At 51.1% G+C, this 14,980-nt stretch overlaps 8 protein-coding genes across 8 annotated transcripts; 5 read left to right on the top strand and 3 right to left on the bottom strand.

Moving 5' to 3' along the window:
* Positions 1-174: 174 nt before the first annotated feature.
* Positions 175-1,525, top strand: ASPSYDRAFT_92256 (bZIP transcription factor; the record flags this gene model as incomplete). Its single annotated transcript, XM_040852641.1, has 3 exons — positions 175-339; positions 393-1,374; positions 1,425-1,525. 3 exons carry the CDS (start codon positions 175-177, stop codon positions 1,523-1,525), a joined length of 1,248 nt encoding a protein of 415 aa, XP_040699871.1.
* A 143-nt stretch (positions 1,526-1,668) lies between these two features.
* On the bottom strand, positions 1,669-4,062 carry ASPSYDRAFT_1158487 (putative MFS lactose permease; the record flags this gene model as incomplete). Its single annotated transcript, XM_040840043.1, has 6 exons — positions 1,669-2,396; positions 2,479-2,924; positions 2,968-3,190; positions 3,256-3,605; positions 3,662-3,875; positions 3,937-4,062. 6 exons carry the CDS (start codon positions 4,060-4,062, stop codon positions 2,133-2,135), a joined length of 1,623 nt encoding a protein of 540 aa, XP_040699870.1. The 3' UTR covers positions 1,669-2,132.
* Positions 4,063-4,937: 875 nt separating this feature from the next.
* On the bottom strand, positions 4,938-5,906 carry ASPSYDRAFT_48337 (uncharacterized protein). Its single transcript, XM_040847607.1, has 2 exons — positions 5,819-5,906; positions 4,938-5,742 (listed from the first exon to the last, which is right to left on the bottom strand). Exon 2 carries the CDS (start codon positions 5,725-5,727, stop codon positions 5,107-5,109), a length of 621 nt encoding a protein of 206 aa, XP_040699869.1. The 5' UTR covers positions 5,728-5,742; positions 5,819-5,906; the 3' UTR covers positions 4,938-5,106.
* A 1,262-nt stretch (positions 5,907-7,168) lies between these two features.
* Positions 7,169-8,344, top strand: ASPSYDRAFT_92253 (uncharacterized protein; the record flags this gene model as incomplete). Its single annotated transcript, XM_040852640.1, has 2 exons — positions 7,169-7,569; positions 7,681-8,344. 2 exons carry the CDS (start codon positions 7,169-7,171, stop codon positions 8,342-8,344), a joined length of 1,065 nt encoding a protein of 354 aa, XP_040699868.1.
* Positions 8,345-8,528: 184 nt separating this feature from the next.
* ASPSYDRAFT_92252 (uncharacterized protein) lies at positions 8,529-9,563 on the bottom strand (the record flags this gene model as incomplete). Its single annotated transcript, XM_040852639.1, has 1 exon — positions 8,529-9,563. One exon carries the CDS (start codon positions 9,561-9,563, stop codon positions 8,529-8,531), a length of 1,035 nt encoding a protein of 344 aa, XP_040699867.1.
* Positions 9,564-10,935: 1,372 nt separating this feature from the next.
* ASPSYDRAFT_48333 (uncharacterized protein) lies at positions 10,936-11,175 on the top strand. The gene has a single exon (XM_040847606.1). It carries the CDS (start codon positions 10,967-10,969, stop codon positions 11,159-11,161), a length of 195 nt encoding a protein of 64 aa, XP_040699866.1. The 5' UTR covers positions 10,936-10,966; the 3' UTR covers positions 11,162-11,175.
* On the top strand, positions 11,101-12,544 carry ASPSYDRAFT_48330 (uncharacterized protein). The gene is made up of 3 exons (XM_040847605.1): positions 11,101-11,343; positions 11,395-12,243; positions 12,315-12,544. The coding sequence occupies exons 1-3, from the start codon at positions 11,221-11,223 to the stop codon at positions 12,408-12,410; spliced, it is 1,068 nt and encodes a 355-aa protein (XP_040699865.1). The 5' UTR covers positions 11,101-11,220; the 3' UTR covers positions 12,411-12,544.
* A 492-nt stretch (positions 12,545-13,036) lies between these two features.
* On the top strand, positions 13,037-14,696 carry ASPSYDRAFT_48327 (TDT family transporter). The gene is made up of 5 exons (XM_040847604.1): positions 13,037-13,247; positions 13,296-13,664; positions 13,724-14,020; positions 14,086-14,371; positions 14,430-14,696. Exons 1-5 carry the CDS (start codon positions 13,117-13,119, stop codon positions 14,571-14,573), a joined length of 1,227 nt encoding a protein of 408 aa, XP_040699864.1. The 5' UTR covers positions 13,037-13,116; the 3' UTR covers positions 14,574-14,696.
* The last annotated feature ends 284 nt before the right edge of the window (positions 14,697-14,980 follow it).

Here is a 14,980-nt window from a genome sequence, read left to right as displayed (position 1 = left end):
CGTCATACTTTACGCAGATACTTCTCAACATTCTATGCAGCACCGTATGTGATTGGTGGGGAACTGCCGAGCTGATTAGAATATCAGAGTTGGGCCGAGGATCTGCGGCTGCTTTAAACCCACTTCGTGCTCCGGACTTCTCCAGTTCTCCTTCTCTGCATCTCCACCTCCATCATGCCCGACAATCTCTCTCAAACCTTATCAGCCCGCTGCTTCCTTCCAGGCGACCAGACCCGCGTCGGCAGGGCTCTGCATCTGCCCAGGGGTAGCTCTCCTCCCGATGTCAGCAAGAAGCGCGGTCGGCCAAGAATGGCACCCGACGCCGACACATCGCGCATGGTTTGTACTCTAGTTCAATAATAATTGAACATACTGTATTAACGTCGTCGCAGGACCGCCGCGCACAAATCCGATATGCGCAGCGCACGTACCGGCATAAGAAAGATGCCATGTACCGGAACATGGAGACCCGTCTCGCAGAGCTCGAGAAGACCATGACCCGTCTATCCGACTCAATCGCCGACTTCCATGACATGGCCGTCGACTCGGATCTACATGTTACCCATCCGCAACTCTTCGAGCATCTGGACGTCACTGTTGCCTATGCGAAACGGGTGACAACCGGTATTAAGAATCAATCGCCCAAGAATCTAGACCTTCCCACCACCATTCCTACCAGGACGAATTCGAGAAACCCATCTTCATTCGGTTATATAGTGAATCGCCGTGACGACACAGACTGCGAAATACTTCTAACCGATACCCAAAAGCTCATCCCCGAACCTAGTCTACCACAAAAGAATCAAGTCTATTGGCCCCTCTCCGGCATCTCAAGCCACACCTACAGCTTCCAAGAACGAGATCCCTCCAGAATGCTCCAGCGATACTGTCTCGAGCACATATACCGCCTATTCAGCGACCCGCGCTCCGACCCGGCGGAATTCTACCGCGTCTTTCGGCTGGTTCCCTGCGTCAAGTACAAGGAGAAGATGGGCCGCTACCTATTCTGTCTTGTACGTTCAAATGCGGACGAACCTCTCGAGTTTCCCGCTCTACCGTTTTATTGCATCGGTGGTGCAGGAACGCATTATCCAGAGGTTAAAGATGGGAGGCCTGTCTATCCCGAGCACATGCGTCTCCCTCGACGTGTGCTAGGGACAGTGGCTAGCCTGTGTTCTGACCAGGATATATCGTCAATTGACAGGCAGGAACTGTTGAGGCTCGCCGGGCTAGATGGGATGTGGCTTGATTGTCGTGATGTGATCGGGCATCTGAAAGAGAAGGGTGTACTTGACAAGAATGGCCCAAATACAACGCGGAGTGAGGATGCAGAGCAGGTATCGTGGACACTGGATATGGACGGGTTCTTCCAATGTGAGTCCTCTGTTAATTATGTCTATCAGAACTACGCTAAAACATCTTAGCTATCCTGGCCAACATGGTTGTCCTCGGAAGATCCCCCGGTTTCCGATTCACCGACGTTGAGATTGCGTTTACAGCTAATGTGCGATATGACTCGAAGTGACGGTCGACTCATTAGTAGTATCGGACGGCGATTCTGAAGATGGATGAAATTGCTTTACTGTTGCAGTCTGTACCTCCAAGTTTCGCACCATCTGGACCAGCGCACTTCTCCCTCAAACTGCCGACGAATAAACTCCAGTTTAGCCTTGGTACTCTCGCCGATTAACAAATTGGTGTGCCCCGGGATACCTATGGGCAGCAGCGAGGCAGTGGGGGAGCTGCAGGCTGAAAGTCAAGAGCTAGGCGTTGTAATGTCTAAACATTGACGTCAACCTCTGCTTGAGTCAGACCTCCCACCACCAGGTCCAGTCTCCCAGCCATGGCAACTTATGGCCAGTCTACAATGAATGTGAAACAGTCATATGCGGGCCGTCCCGGTCCATCTTTATCATAAGTGACTGATCAGAAATGACCGGTCTTCAGGGAGTATACTTCGAGTCGTGGAAAAGGCACGATATACTGCATTCCCAAAGAAGCAATGCATTGAGCAATCATTACAATAAGAGTCAAAGCTCCTATTACAACATACGAAATTCGTTTTCATTCTCATTAAGAGCTACTTGGAATGAATTGCTAATTGGCAAACCACAATATGAATACGACAATTTTCACCATCGCCGAACCTCAACAATATCATCCCCCGAAACAAATATTTCCTCTTTGTCCAGACTTGCTTTTACGGGGCTGGGCTGCTGGAAGATCACAGTCAGCTCCTCGAGGGTCCGCTTGCTCGTCTCTACGAAGAGGAAGTAAATAACGGCCACCTCGAGTGTGTCCCAGCAGATGAACAGGAAGTAGTATTTCCACCGGGCGCGTGTGAATGCGATTCCTGTCACAAACGTATTGTAGAAAGAGGCGATGTTTATAAAGAACTGTCAAGCAATTCTGGTTAGCACAATACAATATATCCCAGATAAAAGTAACCCTCTTAAGAGGTAGACCAGACAGACATACATTACTCATCCCCATCCCCTTCGCGCGACTTTCATACCTCAAACACTCCACCGGATACATCGCCTGGTTCGGCGTCCAGCCAGCGGAATACACAAACCCAAAGACAAAAATCATCGCGATCTGCGCGCGCGCCGTCATCCCGCTTTTCGCAACGACGCTGCCGTCTGGCCCATCCGTGACATTCGTGGCATTGAGCCCCGTGATGATCGCGAACAGGAAGACCATGATCAGTGTCGAGAACAGGAGCTGAGGCCTGCGTCCGACGCGGTCTGTCATTAGAGCGCCGAAAATGGCGCCGCTGAATTGGACGACGTTCTGCAGGCCCTGCAGGAGGAGTCTCGTGTTGTTTGAGGTGATCCCGGCGCCTTGCAGCATTTGCGGGTAGTAGTAGGACACTGGGCCGTTGCCGGACCATTGGCCGAAGAAGGCTATATAAGGCCTATTAGCTGGATGTGGAGTAGATAGAAGCAGAGGGCTAGATGGTCATACCCATGAAAACGACAAGCATCGAGCGATAGCGCACCTCGCGACTGTTGAAGAGCTCGCGGTAGTCCCACCAGCGCTTATCCGAGCCGACATTGGAAATATCCTCCACCATCTCGCGATATTCGAGGCGGACCAGCGGAGAGTCCCTATCGCCTTCGCCGTGGTATTCGGCGAGCACGCGGATGGCCGCTTCATGGCGGTTGCACGATATCAGCCACCGGGGGCTCTGTACTCGTTAGACCACTATATCACTACCCCTACTTTGAGAGAGACGACAGTATAATTATTTACCTCTGGAATCGTAAAGCAGAGCAGCAACACCAATCCCGAGAAAAACATTTGCAGCCAGACGGGTATGCGCCAGCTCTGCGTCCCCTCAATGAAGCTCGTTCGCCATGGGATGAACGTCCCTGGAATCCCGCCTCCAAACCACAGGACGTTGTATAACCCCGTCATCACGCCGCGGTAGGCAGGGTGTGCCATCTCCGAGACATAGGCAGGACCAGCAGTCGCTGAGGTTGCGACGCCAAAGCCAAGGATGAATCTCCCGGCCATGAACCCGCCCAGGTTTGTGCAGGTTGCTTGGACGATTGTTCCGATTATAATCCATAATGCGCCAATGGCCATGCCCACGCGGCGGCCTAGGTAGCTCGTTAGCCTTTAACGTAGTATATAAGGACCGAAATGTGCGCGGTACCTTGGAAATCAGTAAACGGCCCAGCGAAGAACGATCCTACAATGTTTCCAATGGTATAAATCGCATACACAATACCCGTTGTCGGCGTTCCGTCGTCGACATCGAAGCCGAAATACTCGCGGTACTGGCGATAGCTGTTGATCGAGCCCATCAGGGAGCCATCGTATCCGTTGATGCAGGAGTTGAGCGTTGCTACCATGATGCACCAGTACAGCTATTCCCGTTGGAAGAGTCAGCGACGGTTGCAGACAGGCAGGTAGGCAAGCAGGAATTACCTTCATCATCCGCTTCGTGAGAAGCCGGGGCTTAGCCCGCAGAGTCGCTATGTGCAAGGCCGCATTACTGACGCCGAACACGCGTTTACCTCCATCGCTGGAGATGGTAGTCTCGAACGACTGCATGGTGCATGGCAGTCAAACACGCTCTGTGACTGACTCGATGATCATGATCTAGTAGGGAACAGGAGGGGAGGGAGGGAGGGATGTCAACCGGATATATAGGGTAAATCAGGGAAATCGGGACGAAACTACCCTGGAGGACTGGCTAGGTGCCAGGATTGCAGGGATCTATCTCCGAGGGGAGTCTAGGACAAGGATGCACGCTGCTCCTGGCCATCCTGCTGGATTTAGTTTCAGAGCCTAGTCTCAAAATGCATGCCAGACAAAGAGTGTCCAGCTGTGGCTCAGACTCCAAATTTCCAACATCATCTCCGTCACTAAAGGGGTAATGGCTGCGGTTGGGTTTTATTACCAAAAGCTACCATGCAGGGGAAGGCAGACTCAATTGCATTGGCCTGGGCCAGGAATAAGATTCGGTCAAGCGAAGGTTCTGCAGTATGGATCTCGTATCCTGTGGCGAAATCCGGGGAGCCACGCGAAACAGAGGCCAAACGGCAAGGTGGGCTCTGTACGTAGTAGGAGGGGGAGAAGTGTCGATGAATGCCTTTCTTGGTGAGGGAGCGAATCCTTTAACCCGTCCACTCGAGCAGGCTGTCAGGGCACTAAGAGTCTTAGATTATATAGAGGCTTGGCTGGATTGGCTTGTGCGGGGAATCGGTTTCATCACATTGCTCTGGCTGCTGGCATGGCAGTGTCAGTGTGTCAGTGCGCCGGCTGACTGCCCGAATCAGTCTGGCAGGGACGAAAGATGCAGCGGACCTGCATTGTGCAGTTTTTCGACTGGACCATCTGATGGTTGTTGTTGTGGTGTCTGTACCGAAATATCCGCTATACTAAGCCCTAATCCAGCCAACCAACTACAACGTGGAAGATGACTCCCTGACACGAATAGTCTGAATTTCACACCTGGGATGGCTGCCATTTGTAATATGTTCTTGTAAATGCCGAAATGCAACTTTTACCACCGCAGGCAAACGCAGCCCTAACTCCAACCATAGTAACCAGAACCAATCATACATCAATAACCCATAATATACATAGCACCGCTCATGAATTCATCGCTTGGCTCATAATCGCCTCCTTCTCTTCCGGACTAATATACAAACTCAGCGTATACGGCCTCCCCTCAATCAAATCCGACTCCCCCTCCAACCCCCCGGCAAGCACCAGCCTGCCCAACCCAGCAAACGGCAGTCCAAACCACATGGGCGTCCCCCGCGCATCCGCACCCTCCCAGTAGTCCCGATGGCAGGACATACTACTCCCCACCAATAACGGGTTAAACCCATTGCAGATCGCCTCGGGAATATGCAAGACACCCTCCAGGACAAGGACATGCGTGCTGGGGTCATTGGGGCCCCTCCGCACGGGCAGATGGACGCTCCCCACGCCCGCGACTAGCTTCTCGTCATGCGGATTGAAGGTATTGCTCTTGACCATGATGTTCACGGGCGCATATGTGGCGAATGAGGCCTTGTCGCGCGCGTAGTGGCAGTTCCCGGACACAATCATCCAGTCGCGGCATATCGAGGCGGAGGGGTGCACCATGCGGGTTTTCTTGCGGCGGTCATATTCTTCTTCTGCTTCTGCAGCGTGTTGCTCCATGGCGTCGGCAGTTGTGCTGCTGCTGTCTGCGAGATCGCGCATGAAGTCATCGTGCGTGCGCATCGTGATCGGGGGGATCTGGGAGCGGCGCCAGAACGATTAGTCTCCGGGCGGGACTTTCTCCGTGCGCAATTGGGGGAGGGAGGGGACGGACCGACCGGGGTTGTGTGGGGTTGTTGGGTTTGTAAGGGCGTGGGAACTTGTTTTAGGGTCGAGGCAGCATCAAGAGCGCGTTGTTGAGAGGGAATTGGGTTGAATTGGCTGTTTGTCTCAGCTTTGAGGCTGGCTCTCCGGATGCAGACCGCGGCAGAATACGGGCGGTCGCCGCTTGGATTTCATTTCACCGCTTCTGTTTTGGGTAGGCCGCCGCGTGACCGTTCAGGCAGCAAGGCAACAGCGTCAAGTAACGTCCTGAGCAACACTTAGAATACAAGCAGAGTAGATAGACTGTGAATTATACTGTGAAGTACCTAAACTGATGTCTCGTAAAAGAACTGGTCAAGTCCATATGAAAGTCATCCAAAGAAAAGTATTTGAGAAACTCTGCAACTATATATATCTCTGACTGAGTCGGGTAAGTGAAACAAATTAAGCAATTCTACTTGAAGATGAAGGATTATTGAAAGATGAAAATGGATAAAATATCATCTCATGAGACGAGGTGTGGATTTTGACTACCCTGTGAGTCTCAACATGCATAACAACGGCAGATGGGAGAATATTGTGTCGAAACTATCTGATAATCTTACAAGCGTGAGACTTTATTCTGTACACCTATGCTTCTCAATTCGACTTCGTTGACAGTTTTTTTTGTTAATATCAAAGTTACAGACAAGGTTCAAATCGAGGAATATGTTTCCGAAAAAATTCACTTTTATATTGAATTATGGGCTATAAATCACCATGCTGAGAAAGTGTTTGCAGCCACTATATTCACTTTCCCAATTACATACTCGAGCGCTGCCTGCACTTACAAAGGGAATAGGCTTGATCGATGGTCTGGACCTTGGCAATATTGTATATGAGAAAACTCTACTCTATTCACAGACCCGATGATGGAGGAATTCACTAGCATCACAGACCTGGTTGAAATGTATATAGGTTGCTTGATACTTTTCCTCACCCATCATTTGTCCCTGCACAGCTATTCCAACAGAAAACAGTCTGCAAAATGGGTTCTCGCAGGCGGCCATCTCGAAGGGGTGCAGCGAAAAGAGGAAGCGTGCAGGTGAACGATTCGGAATCGGCATCGCCATTGAGAGAAAGAGGCTCATTTGGACCAAGAGCGACGTCATCAGGACAGGGACCCGAGAGACAGGGATCCGCGAGACCGAATAGGACACGGGGTAGGAAAGGTTCACCAAGGGGCAGAGGACCAGCTAGAGGAAGAGGAGCCCCAAGAGGAAGAGGAAGGGGAGCAGCAAGAGGCAATGCACCAGCGAGACCGAAAGGACAACAGGGATGGAGAAGATCATTGAGACTACAAAACCGGGCAGCTAAAAGCATGCAATCACAGCACATCGCGGAAGCAGGGCCGCCAACTGCACCGTCCAGACTGGAGTCACTGCCGCCTGAACTCCTCATGAGCGTCACGGATTTGCTAAGACCGTCTGATATCGTTTGCCTCAGCCTCTGCAGCCACTATCTTTTCAACAGCATAGATACCCACTGGCTGCTGGGGAATAAAGCTATCAATGTCGCCGCCCTGACGCAGATAGCAGGCGGCCTTCCGGATCAGTACTGCTGCCACTATTGCGCAAAGCTGCACAAGACTGTCTTAGTATTCCCGCCAGGGTCGTGGATTACAGGCGGAGACTGGTGCAGAGGCAGTTTGGCCAATGGATTCCGCGAAGAGACGTTTGAACCGATGGGACATCTATTCGAGGCGCATTGCGCGCCAACAAGGTATAACTTTAGGCTTAATCACCTTTTGATCGCGATGAAACACTATTATCGTGGTACCACCACCCGTGTTACAGTGCCGTCCTTGTGATATACGGAGGTGCTAAACTGGAGGCACGATCGCTTTGTTACCACCCTGCTCTCCGTCGACGCCTACCCCTGCATCCTGGACAGAGGCCACAGGACCCTAATCCTTCAGATCCAACAATGGGTTGTTTACCGTGGCAACCGCGAGTCCATCGGCCAATTGGGCATCACAGTAGACGTCGGCCGTTTGGCAATCTGTGCCCACAAATTCCTAAGCTCCAACGACGTGCGGCAGTATATGGTGCATACCCTGAATCGAAAAGGCTGGCGGAGGGATCCTACACCGAGGGGCCTCAGATGCTGCCCAACCTGCTGGATCGACTTCACTATCGAGCTTCGCCAGTTGGAGACAAACACCAAGGCAATCGTCATTACCAAATGGGTGGACCTTGGGGCTGGCCTGGAGCTCAACGATCCAAAGTGGCACTTGATCACCAACAAGCAGATTAGAACTGCTGCAGCTGGCCCGATAATGCGTTCTCCAGGCAGAGCCCTCCGGACGCTGGACGCGGCCGACCCTAGAATGGGAGTACCGGCACCGCTTAGCACTCTGACGGCTTACAACCAGAGCTTCCTGGAGGGAGATAGATACATGAACTATTTGCGCCCGGGCACGAATGGCTTTTTCAGTTGGAGCGGTGAGTACCACGCAAGAAACCCCGAGGATCTAATCCTTCGCGTGGTTCCCTGATCAACCAAGGCTGCACTGTTATTGATATGGAAGAATCTGGCCTTCGACTTGTGTGGCAAATAGCAACGTAGAACCCCAGGATTGTATAGGGTATAGCAATCTATCGAGACCCGGATAGAGCCATGCATTAAAAACGATGCTCTCGGACTATTATATCCTATGTGGTTGATTGGCCTCGAGTAGATTACATGAAACCTAGCAATATAAAACCAACCGCCATACAGCCCCCAAGCGTAGTCAAACCGGGCAGATGTATAGGTGAAACAGACTCATCATCGTCAGACTGCCCATTACCACTGTCCGTAGATTCAGTAACAGTCGGAGCAGCCTCGTCAACGTCTTCCGTTGGGGCTGAATTATCCGTGGTGGAAATATCCGTTGTCGTAGAGGAGCTCTTGGTTGTAGAAGTAGTAGACGAAGAAGAAGAAGTGGTTGATACTTCAAAACCAGGATTGCCCCACTCCATCGGCAAGACATCAAACCCAGACTGGCATGAAACGGTCCCATTATCCTGGGCATACTCACGCCCGTTGTCAGCAAGACCAGAAAAGTAAGAATGGAGACACCCTCGCTGCTCTGCATCCAACAGCAACGTATCGCACATTTGCCGCTTCCCAGAACGCCCCCCGCCATTCTCTGCAATAACCGGACAGCTCGAAAGAACCGATTCCGCAATTGTAACCTGCGGACCAACTTCAGGACACTTGTCGATCCAGTCCTCCAAATCGCCGACATTGCCCGCGTCGCCAGAAGCGACGTCGATAAAGAATGAGCCCGACGAAACAACTGTCCCAGATTCGATTGTTATTAGACTGCCGCTAACGGTACACGGAACCATAGAGAACTCCCAGGTGAAATTATATCTCCCCGGATCAACAGTAGCGGTGTTGCTGTTGGCGCCAACCACGATTGCCGTGTCGGAATCAAGCATTCCGTAATGGAACTTTTCGAAATTAGATGTAGTATAGGTCTGGATGTATTCGAAGTCGCCTCCGGTTTCCGGGTATAGAAGCCATCTCATGGTAAACCCGTGGAAGTATGCTGCTTCGGCATTTTGGATGACGAAGACAACGGGGAGCCAATTATCGCGGGCTCTTGCTTCCGGACGTGGATAAATGATGTCTACTCCGATAGTTGTGGGATACTCGATTTCTGCGTGAATAAGGGAGGTGCAGAGAAGGAGCCACAGGGCAGCTATTAATCTGAGGGTCAGTGTCATGGTGTCTGGCTTACTGAATAAAGTGCAATCAGCTCCAGGAAATGTGGTCGAGACGCCAGCTTTTATCATCTTGGGGCATTATACCTAAATGAGCTATAAAAGGCCAAGACATAATAATGCTTCAGGTTTCCAGCTCACCGTCGCAATGGTATCGATCTGAGGAGAGCCGCTCCCCACTCCCCAGGGCTGCAAAGATCGAAAGGGCCCATCTTGTGATCGCGGATATACCCATCCAATGGGACCTCTGGACAATTTAACTTGGAACTTGGCGGATGGGCTCGAGGCCTGAAACCAGACGAATGGAAAGCTGGGATCTGCGTTGTTGCTTCTTCTATAGGCAAACTCTGGCCCTGCCGTGGACGCTAGACAGAGCCCTAAGGCGGCCAAGACAGCGCCCAGAGTCCTCCATGTCACCGTGGCCCTTGGTCACTCTGGCCGGTGTGAATAGCGTCAGTTGGCCGAGTCATGGTCACGGCCCTGGCCTCCTCGAGGATTTCTCTCCTTGCTAGGAACATTTTGGTTAGCCTGTTTGGTCACCGACTCCCCAGCTACAATTCGGAAAGGCTTCCACGTCCGGTCCTCCTTGACAAGGGTGCTCGGTGCTTGGACTTTCTCACCGGGAGAAAAGAAATTACCCTTTTCGAGGCCCTCGACCTCAAACCCTGACGAGGAGCACCAGTCCAGCGATCGAAAATGTAAAGCAAGCGGCATCTCCGACGTGGGACCGGGGAATGACCCTGCGTATAGCGGGCCAGGACGGTCTGGCTACATTTTACGGCTGCACTACTATCAGTGGAAACACCACCGAGGTCGTTTGGCGTTGTCGTTACTGGTGATTCCTATCCTAAGGAATGGGGCCCTATATCCATCTGGTAGTAGTGGTACTGAGCAAGGTTTAGACTTGGTGACTGCACCTGAGCAATATTGCACCCCGAAGAGGATAACAAAGAGGACGATTTTCTCCAAGTTCTTCATTTCAATTATCGCAGCTTCCGAAATAAATATAATGTCTGCTATTTTGGAAGACGCGATGGACAACCCTGAGCCCGACCTACATTGTGCCTTCCCCTTTTAGTATATGGACAGTCGCGCCTTCTGTATGTATGGACTGCAATAAAGCCATACCAACAGGAAGGTACGATCCACCACCTCACATTCGTCCGTGCCGCGGTTTCCTTATTCGAATGAGCAATGAGTGCAGTTACCGAACCAATTAGGGAACATTATACCTGCAACAAATCCAGTCGCCGATTGATCGGAGGTGAAAACCCCCAACAACTTCACGTGGGAGTAGAGGATACTTAAAAGGCTTAAAGAGATATATATATACATGAGGAAGGACTTGCTGTTCCCAAGTAAAGACCCATTAGTTTCGGTGGTTTTTTGTTCGACAACTTGACACAATGCTTGATAACCCAGTGAGCTGTATCAACCTGTCATGCGTGCCCGCAGCCCCCGAAGATCCGCTCTATCGCCTGATGAGGGAGTATCGTGAGGATCAAGATGCTAGGAAAATAGACCTGGGAATAGGCGCCTACAGAGATGAGACCGGAAAACCATGGGTTCTGCCGGTAGTCAAGAAGGTATCCCCATGTTGAGGTCAACAGCCAAATTGATCAGGCTGACCTTGATCGAAATATTGTTATAGGCTCAAAATATGCTGCATGAGGATCCTCAATCGAATCACGAATATTTACCCATCAGGGGCCTAGATTCGTTTCTCAGTGCGGCGCAGAAACTTATTCTTGGTGATGGCAGTCCAGCCATCAGTGAAAAGCGGGTGAGTATGCCATCTTGACTCTGGAGAGACAATTTTCCTAAACAACAACAGGTCTGTTCCTTTCAAACCGTATCAGGGACCGGTGCAGTCTACCTCGGAGCCAAATTCCTCGCGCGTCATCACTCCGGATTAGAGAAGCCCATTGCGCTGATCTCGAATCCCACATGGCCAAACCACCACCAGATACTCTCACAGTGTGGATTCAAAGTCGAGACCTACCCCTACTACTGTCCGACGTCAAAAGGGCTCAACGTCACTGCAATGCTAGATACTCTAGAGAACGCCCCGCGCGCCTCCATCGTCGTTCTCCAAACCTGCGCCCACAACCCCACAGGTATAGACCCAACTCAACAAGAATGGAAACAAATCGCCTCGGTCATACGCAACCGCGGCCACTTCCCCTTCTTCGACTGCGCATACCAGGGCTTCGCATCCGGGGATCTCTCCCGCGACGCATGGGCCTGTCGCTACTTCGTGGAGCAGGGACTGGAATGCTGCATTGCGCAGTCCTTCGCCAAGAATCTCGGGCTTTACGGGGAACGAGTCGGGGCTTTCCATCTCGTATGTGGCCCTGGGAAAGATGCATCGGCGACTTGCAGCCGCGTTGCTACCCAGCTTTCTATCCTGCAACGAGCCCAGATCTCGAACCCGCCTGCGTATGGGGCACGTCTTGCGAGTTGTGTTTTGAATGATGAGCAGCTGTTTTCTCAGTGGCAGAGTGAGTTGCGTGTTATGAGCTCGCGCTTATCAGGCATGCGAGAGACAGTTAGGGTGCAGTTGCAGGCGAGGGGGACGCCCGGTTCATGGGACTTTCTGTCGACTCAGATTGGAATGTTCAGCTATACAGGACTGTCCCGGCCTCAGATCCTGCATTTGAAGGATAAATGGCATATATACATGGTAAGCCTCTTCTGGTCGGAATATCTGCGCTTCTTCTGTTTCTAACGCCGAATGACTTTTGCTTGTCATAGACCGAAAACGGACGGGTCTCGGTGTCAGGTCTGAATCCTCAAAACATTGATCATTTTATTGACGCTGTTGATGATGCTGTGCGGACTTGTCGTTAAGACCACTCGGCAAAGCTTTCATGGGTTAGTCTTTTCAACTCCTCAACAGCTCGAAAATATTTCAGGGCTTGTCGATGGAAGCGATCCCGCCACTGCATATAAGATCCAAAGAGGCTAAAAAGGTACAAATGAACCGTTCCAAAGTAGTATTGATTTATAAAAGGGAATAAATTATTTGCATGAAATTAAATATTGTATTAACAAATACGGCACTTCTTGCCCGATGCTTGGTCAATGCGGTGGTCCCCGGGACATTCGGCAGCCCTGCAGAGTGAGTCACTGTGCCACTGCATCAGCACTGACAACCGTAACTTGTAACTGACCAAATTATCACTACATGATTGATGAGAACACGAAAACACCTATAATGAAGTGCTCTAATGTAAAATCTTCATTATGGAAGATTTTGTCGGGGTCCAAAGCGACATACCCCCGAGAGACCCGATGTAGTCGGCGATTGCTTCTATTCCATTATTCACCAAAACAACCGTGCCATTGGATCCAGCCTATGACATCGTTACTTTGAAAAATTATATTGGATGTCGGCCGAGATCCAGAACTATGTTTGGTTTTTAATCCATGGTCTCCCCTGCTGTTCTTGCTTAGCAGTTCATTCGCCACAGCCGCTGCTTTTCCACCCCGGTGGCGCTCCAGAGTTCCATATAGAATCTTTGCGTTGACTCAGTTCAGCTACATACAGACGAAAATGTTTGATTCCTCAGGAACACCAGCACCTGACGATAAGCCAGCTGGTCAGCGGCCGTGCTCTAGACAACAGGGCGCAGAGGACTCCAAACTATCGCAATGGCGATACATTGTGCAGAACTTTACGCCAGCGTACGAATCCCAGTCCAAACCATTGTGATATGTCTAACCCTTCACCAGCTGGTTCTCCGTGAACATGGGAACAGGGATCGTGTCTATACTTCTCAACACGCTGCCCTATAACGGAACATGGCTTTACTGGATATCGGTCATTATATTCGCTCTCAACGTGCTACTCTTCGGCATTTTTCTCTCTATAACTGCCATCCGCTATATCCTCTACCCTGACATCTTCCCTGTGATGGTGACCCATCCGGCCCAGTCTCTCTTTCTCGGCACGCTGCCCATGGGCTTCGCTACGATCGTGAACATGTTCGTGTTCGTCTGCGTTCCAGCCTGGGGTGAATGGGCTGCCTACTTTGCCTGGGCTATGTGGATCGCAGATGCTATTGTGTCAGTCCTGACGTGCTTCGGAATCCCATTTATCATGTCAGTATACTATATCCCTACCTTGGAGGAATGGCCTCACTGCTAACGTGTGCAAACAGGATGACGCGAAAGTCCGAAGCAAATCTTTCAGCAATGGGAGCCGCCTGGCTGCTACCGATTGTATCATGCGTTGTCGCTGCAGCTTCAGGGGGCATAGTCGCCGAGATCCTACCTGATCCCCAGTATGCCCTGGCTACCATTCTCGCCAGTTATATCCTCTGGGGTGTAGGGGTTCCGCTTGCGCTCATGGTGATTGTCATCTACCTCCAGCGCCTGATGCTGCACAAGCTGCCACCCAAGGCGATTATCGTCAGCACATTTCTGCCCCTCGGGCCTCTCGGTCAAGGAGGATACGGGTGAGTTCTCGCGCTTTGACCTTCCAATAACTATACAGACTGTAGCTAACCAACTCGCCCACCAGGATCCAAAAACTAGGAAACGTCGCCCGCGAAATCTTCCCAAAGACACACACCCTACACCCCGGAACGGGAGACACACTAGACGACATGGGATTCCTGATTGGACTGCTGCTCTGGGCCTTTGGCTCACTCTGGCTCTTCTTCGCCGTCGGTTCGATCCTCCGCGTCCGGAACTTCCCATTCAATCTCGGCTGGTGGGCGTTTACTTTCCCGCTAGGTGTATTCACGACATGCACGACGCAGCTTGGACGGGATTTGCCGTCGAGGTTTTTTGCTGTTTTGGGAACGGTATGGTGTCTTCTGCATTACTACCTTATTCAATATCCTTTCTAACGAGTTTATACAGATTTTCTCCGTGTGCGTGGTTTTGCTATGGGTTGTGGTCTCGGGACTCACTGTTGTTGGTATCTATAACCAGACTCTGTTCGTAGCGCCCTGTCTGAAAGATCTACGTGAGAAGCGAGAGCGGAATCTTGAGGCTGGGAGGTGATAAGTGCGTCGTGGTATATATATACTTTCGAGTACAAAAAAAGGCTGTTCTGTTTCTATTATATTCGCCTAATACATGTACATACTTAATTCCTCCACATCGGTAGGCTAATAGCCAAGACCTATACATTGAATTTCCTATCATGACGTATCTTTATTTATTTTCATCGCGCGAATTCATGCACCTACCCATCCAAACTAGGAAGGGTTTGCACATTAAGTACCTCTAGGTGCCCCGTCCTGCCCACTCGGGTAACCATCTGGTTAAACCTCGGTAGAGAATCATCTGGACAAGGCAGGAATAAGCGCCATGAGTAGGATATGGGGTCAATGTTCCCCAAATGCCCCGCAAAAAATAGGGAGATTTCCCGCGTATGAACGATCGACAAACTGCCGATGTGGGGGTGG

The sequence above is a fragment of the Aspergillus sydowii genome (genome assembly GCF_001890705.1).
Source record: "Aspergillus sydowii CBS 593.65 unplaced genomic scaffold ASPSYscaffold_10, whole genome shotgun sequence".
In the NCBI taxonomy this organism is placed as follows: domain Eukaryota; kingdom Fungi; phylum Ascomycota; class Eurotiomycetes; order Eurotiales; family Aspergillaceae; genus Aspergillus; species Aspergillus sydowii.
Note: the sequence above shows the minus strand (reverse complement) of the source record. Positions and strands in the feature narration are given on the sequence as shown.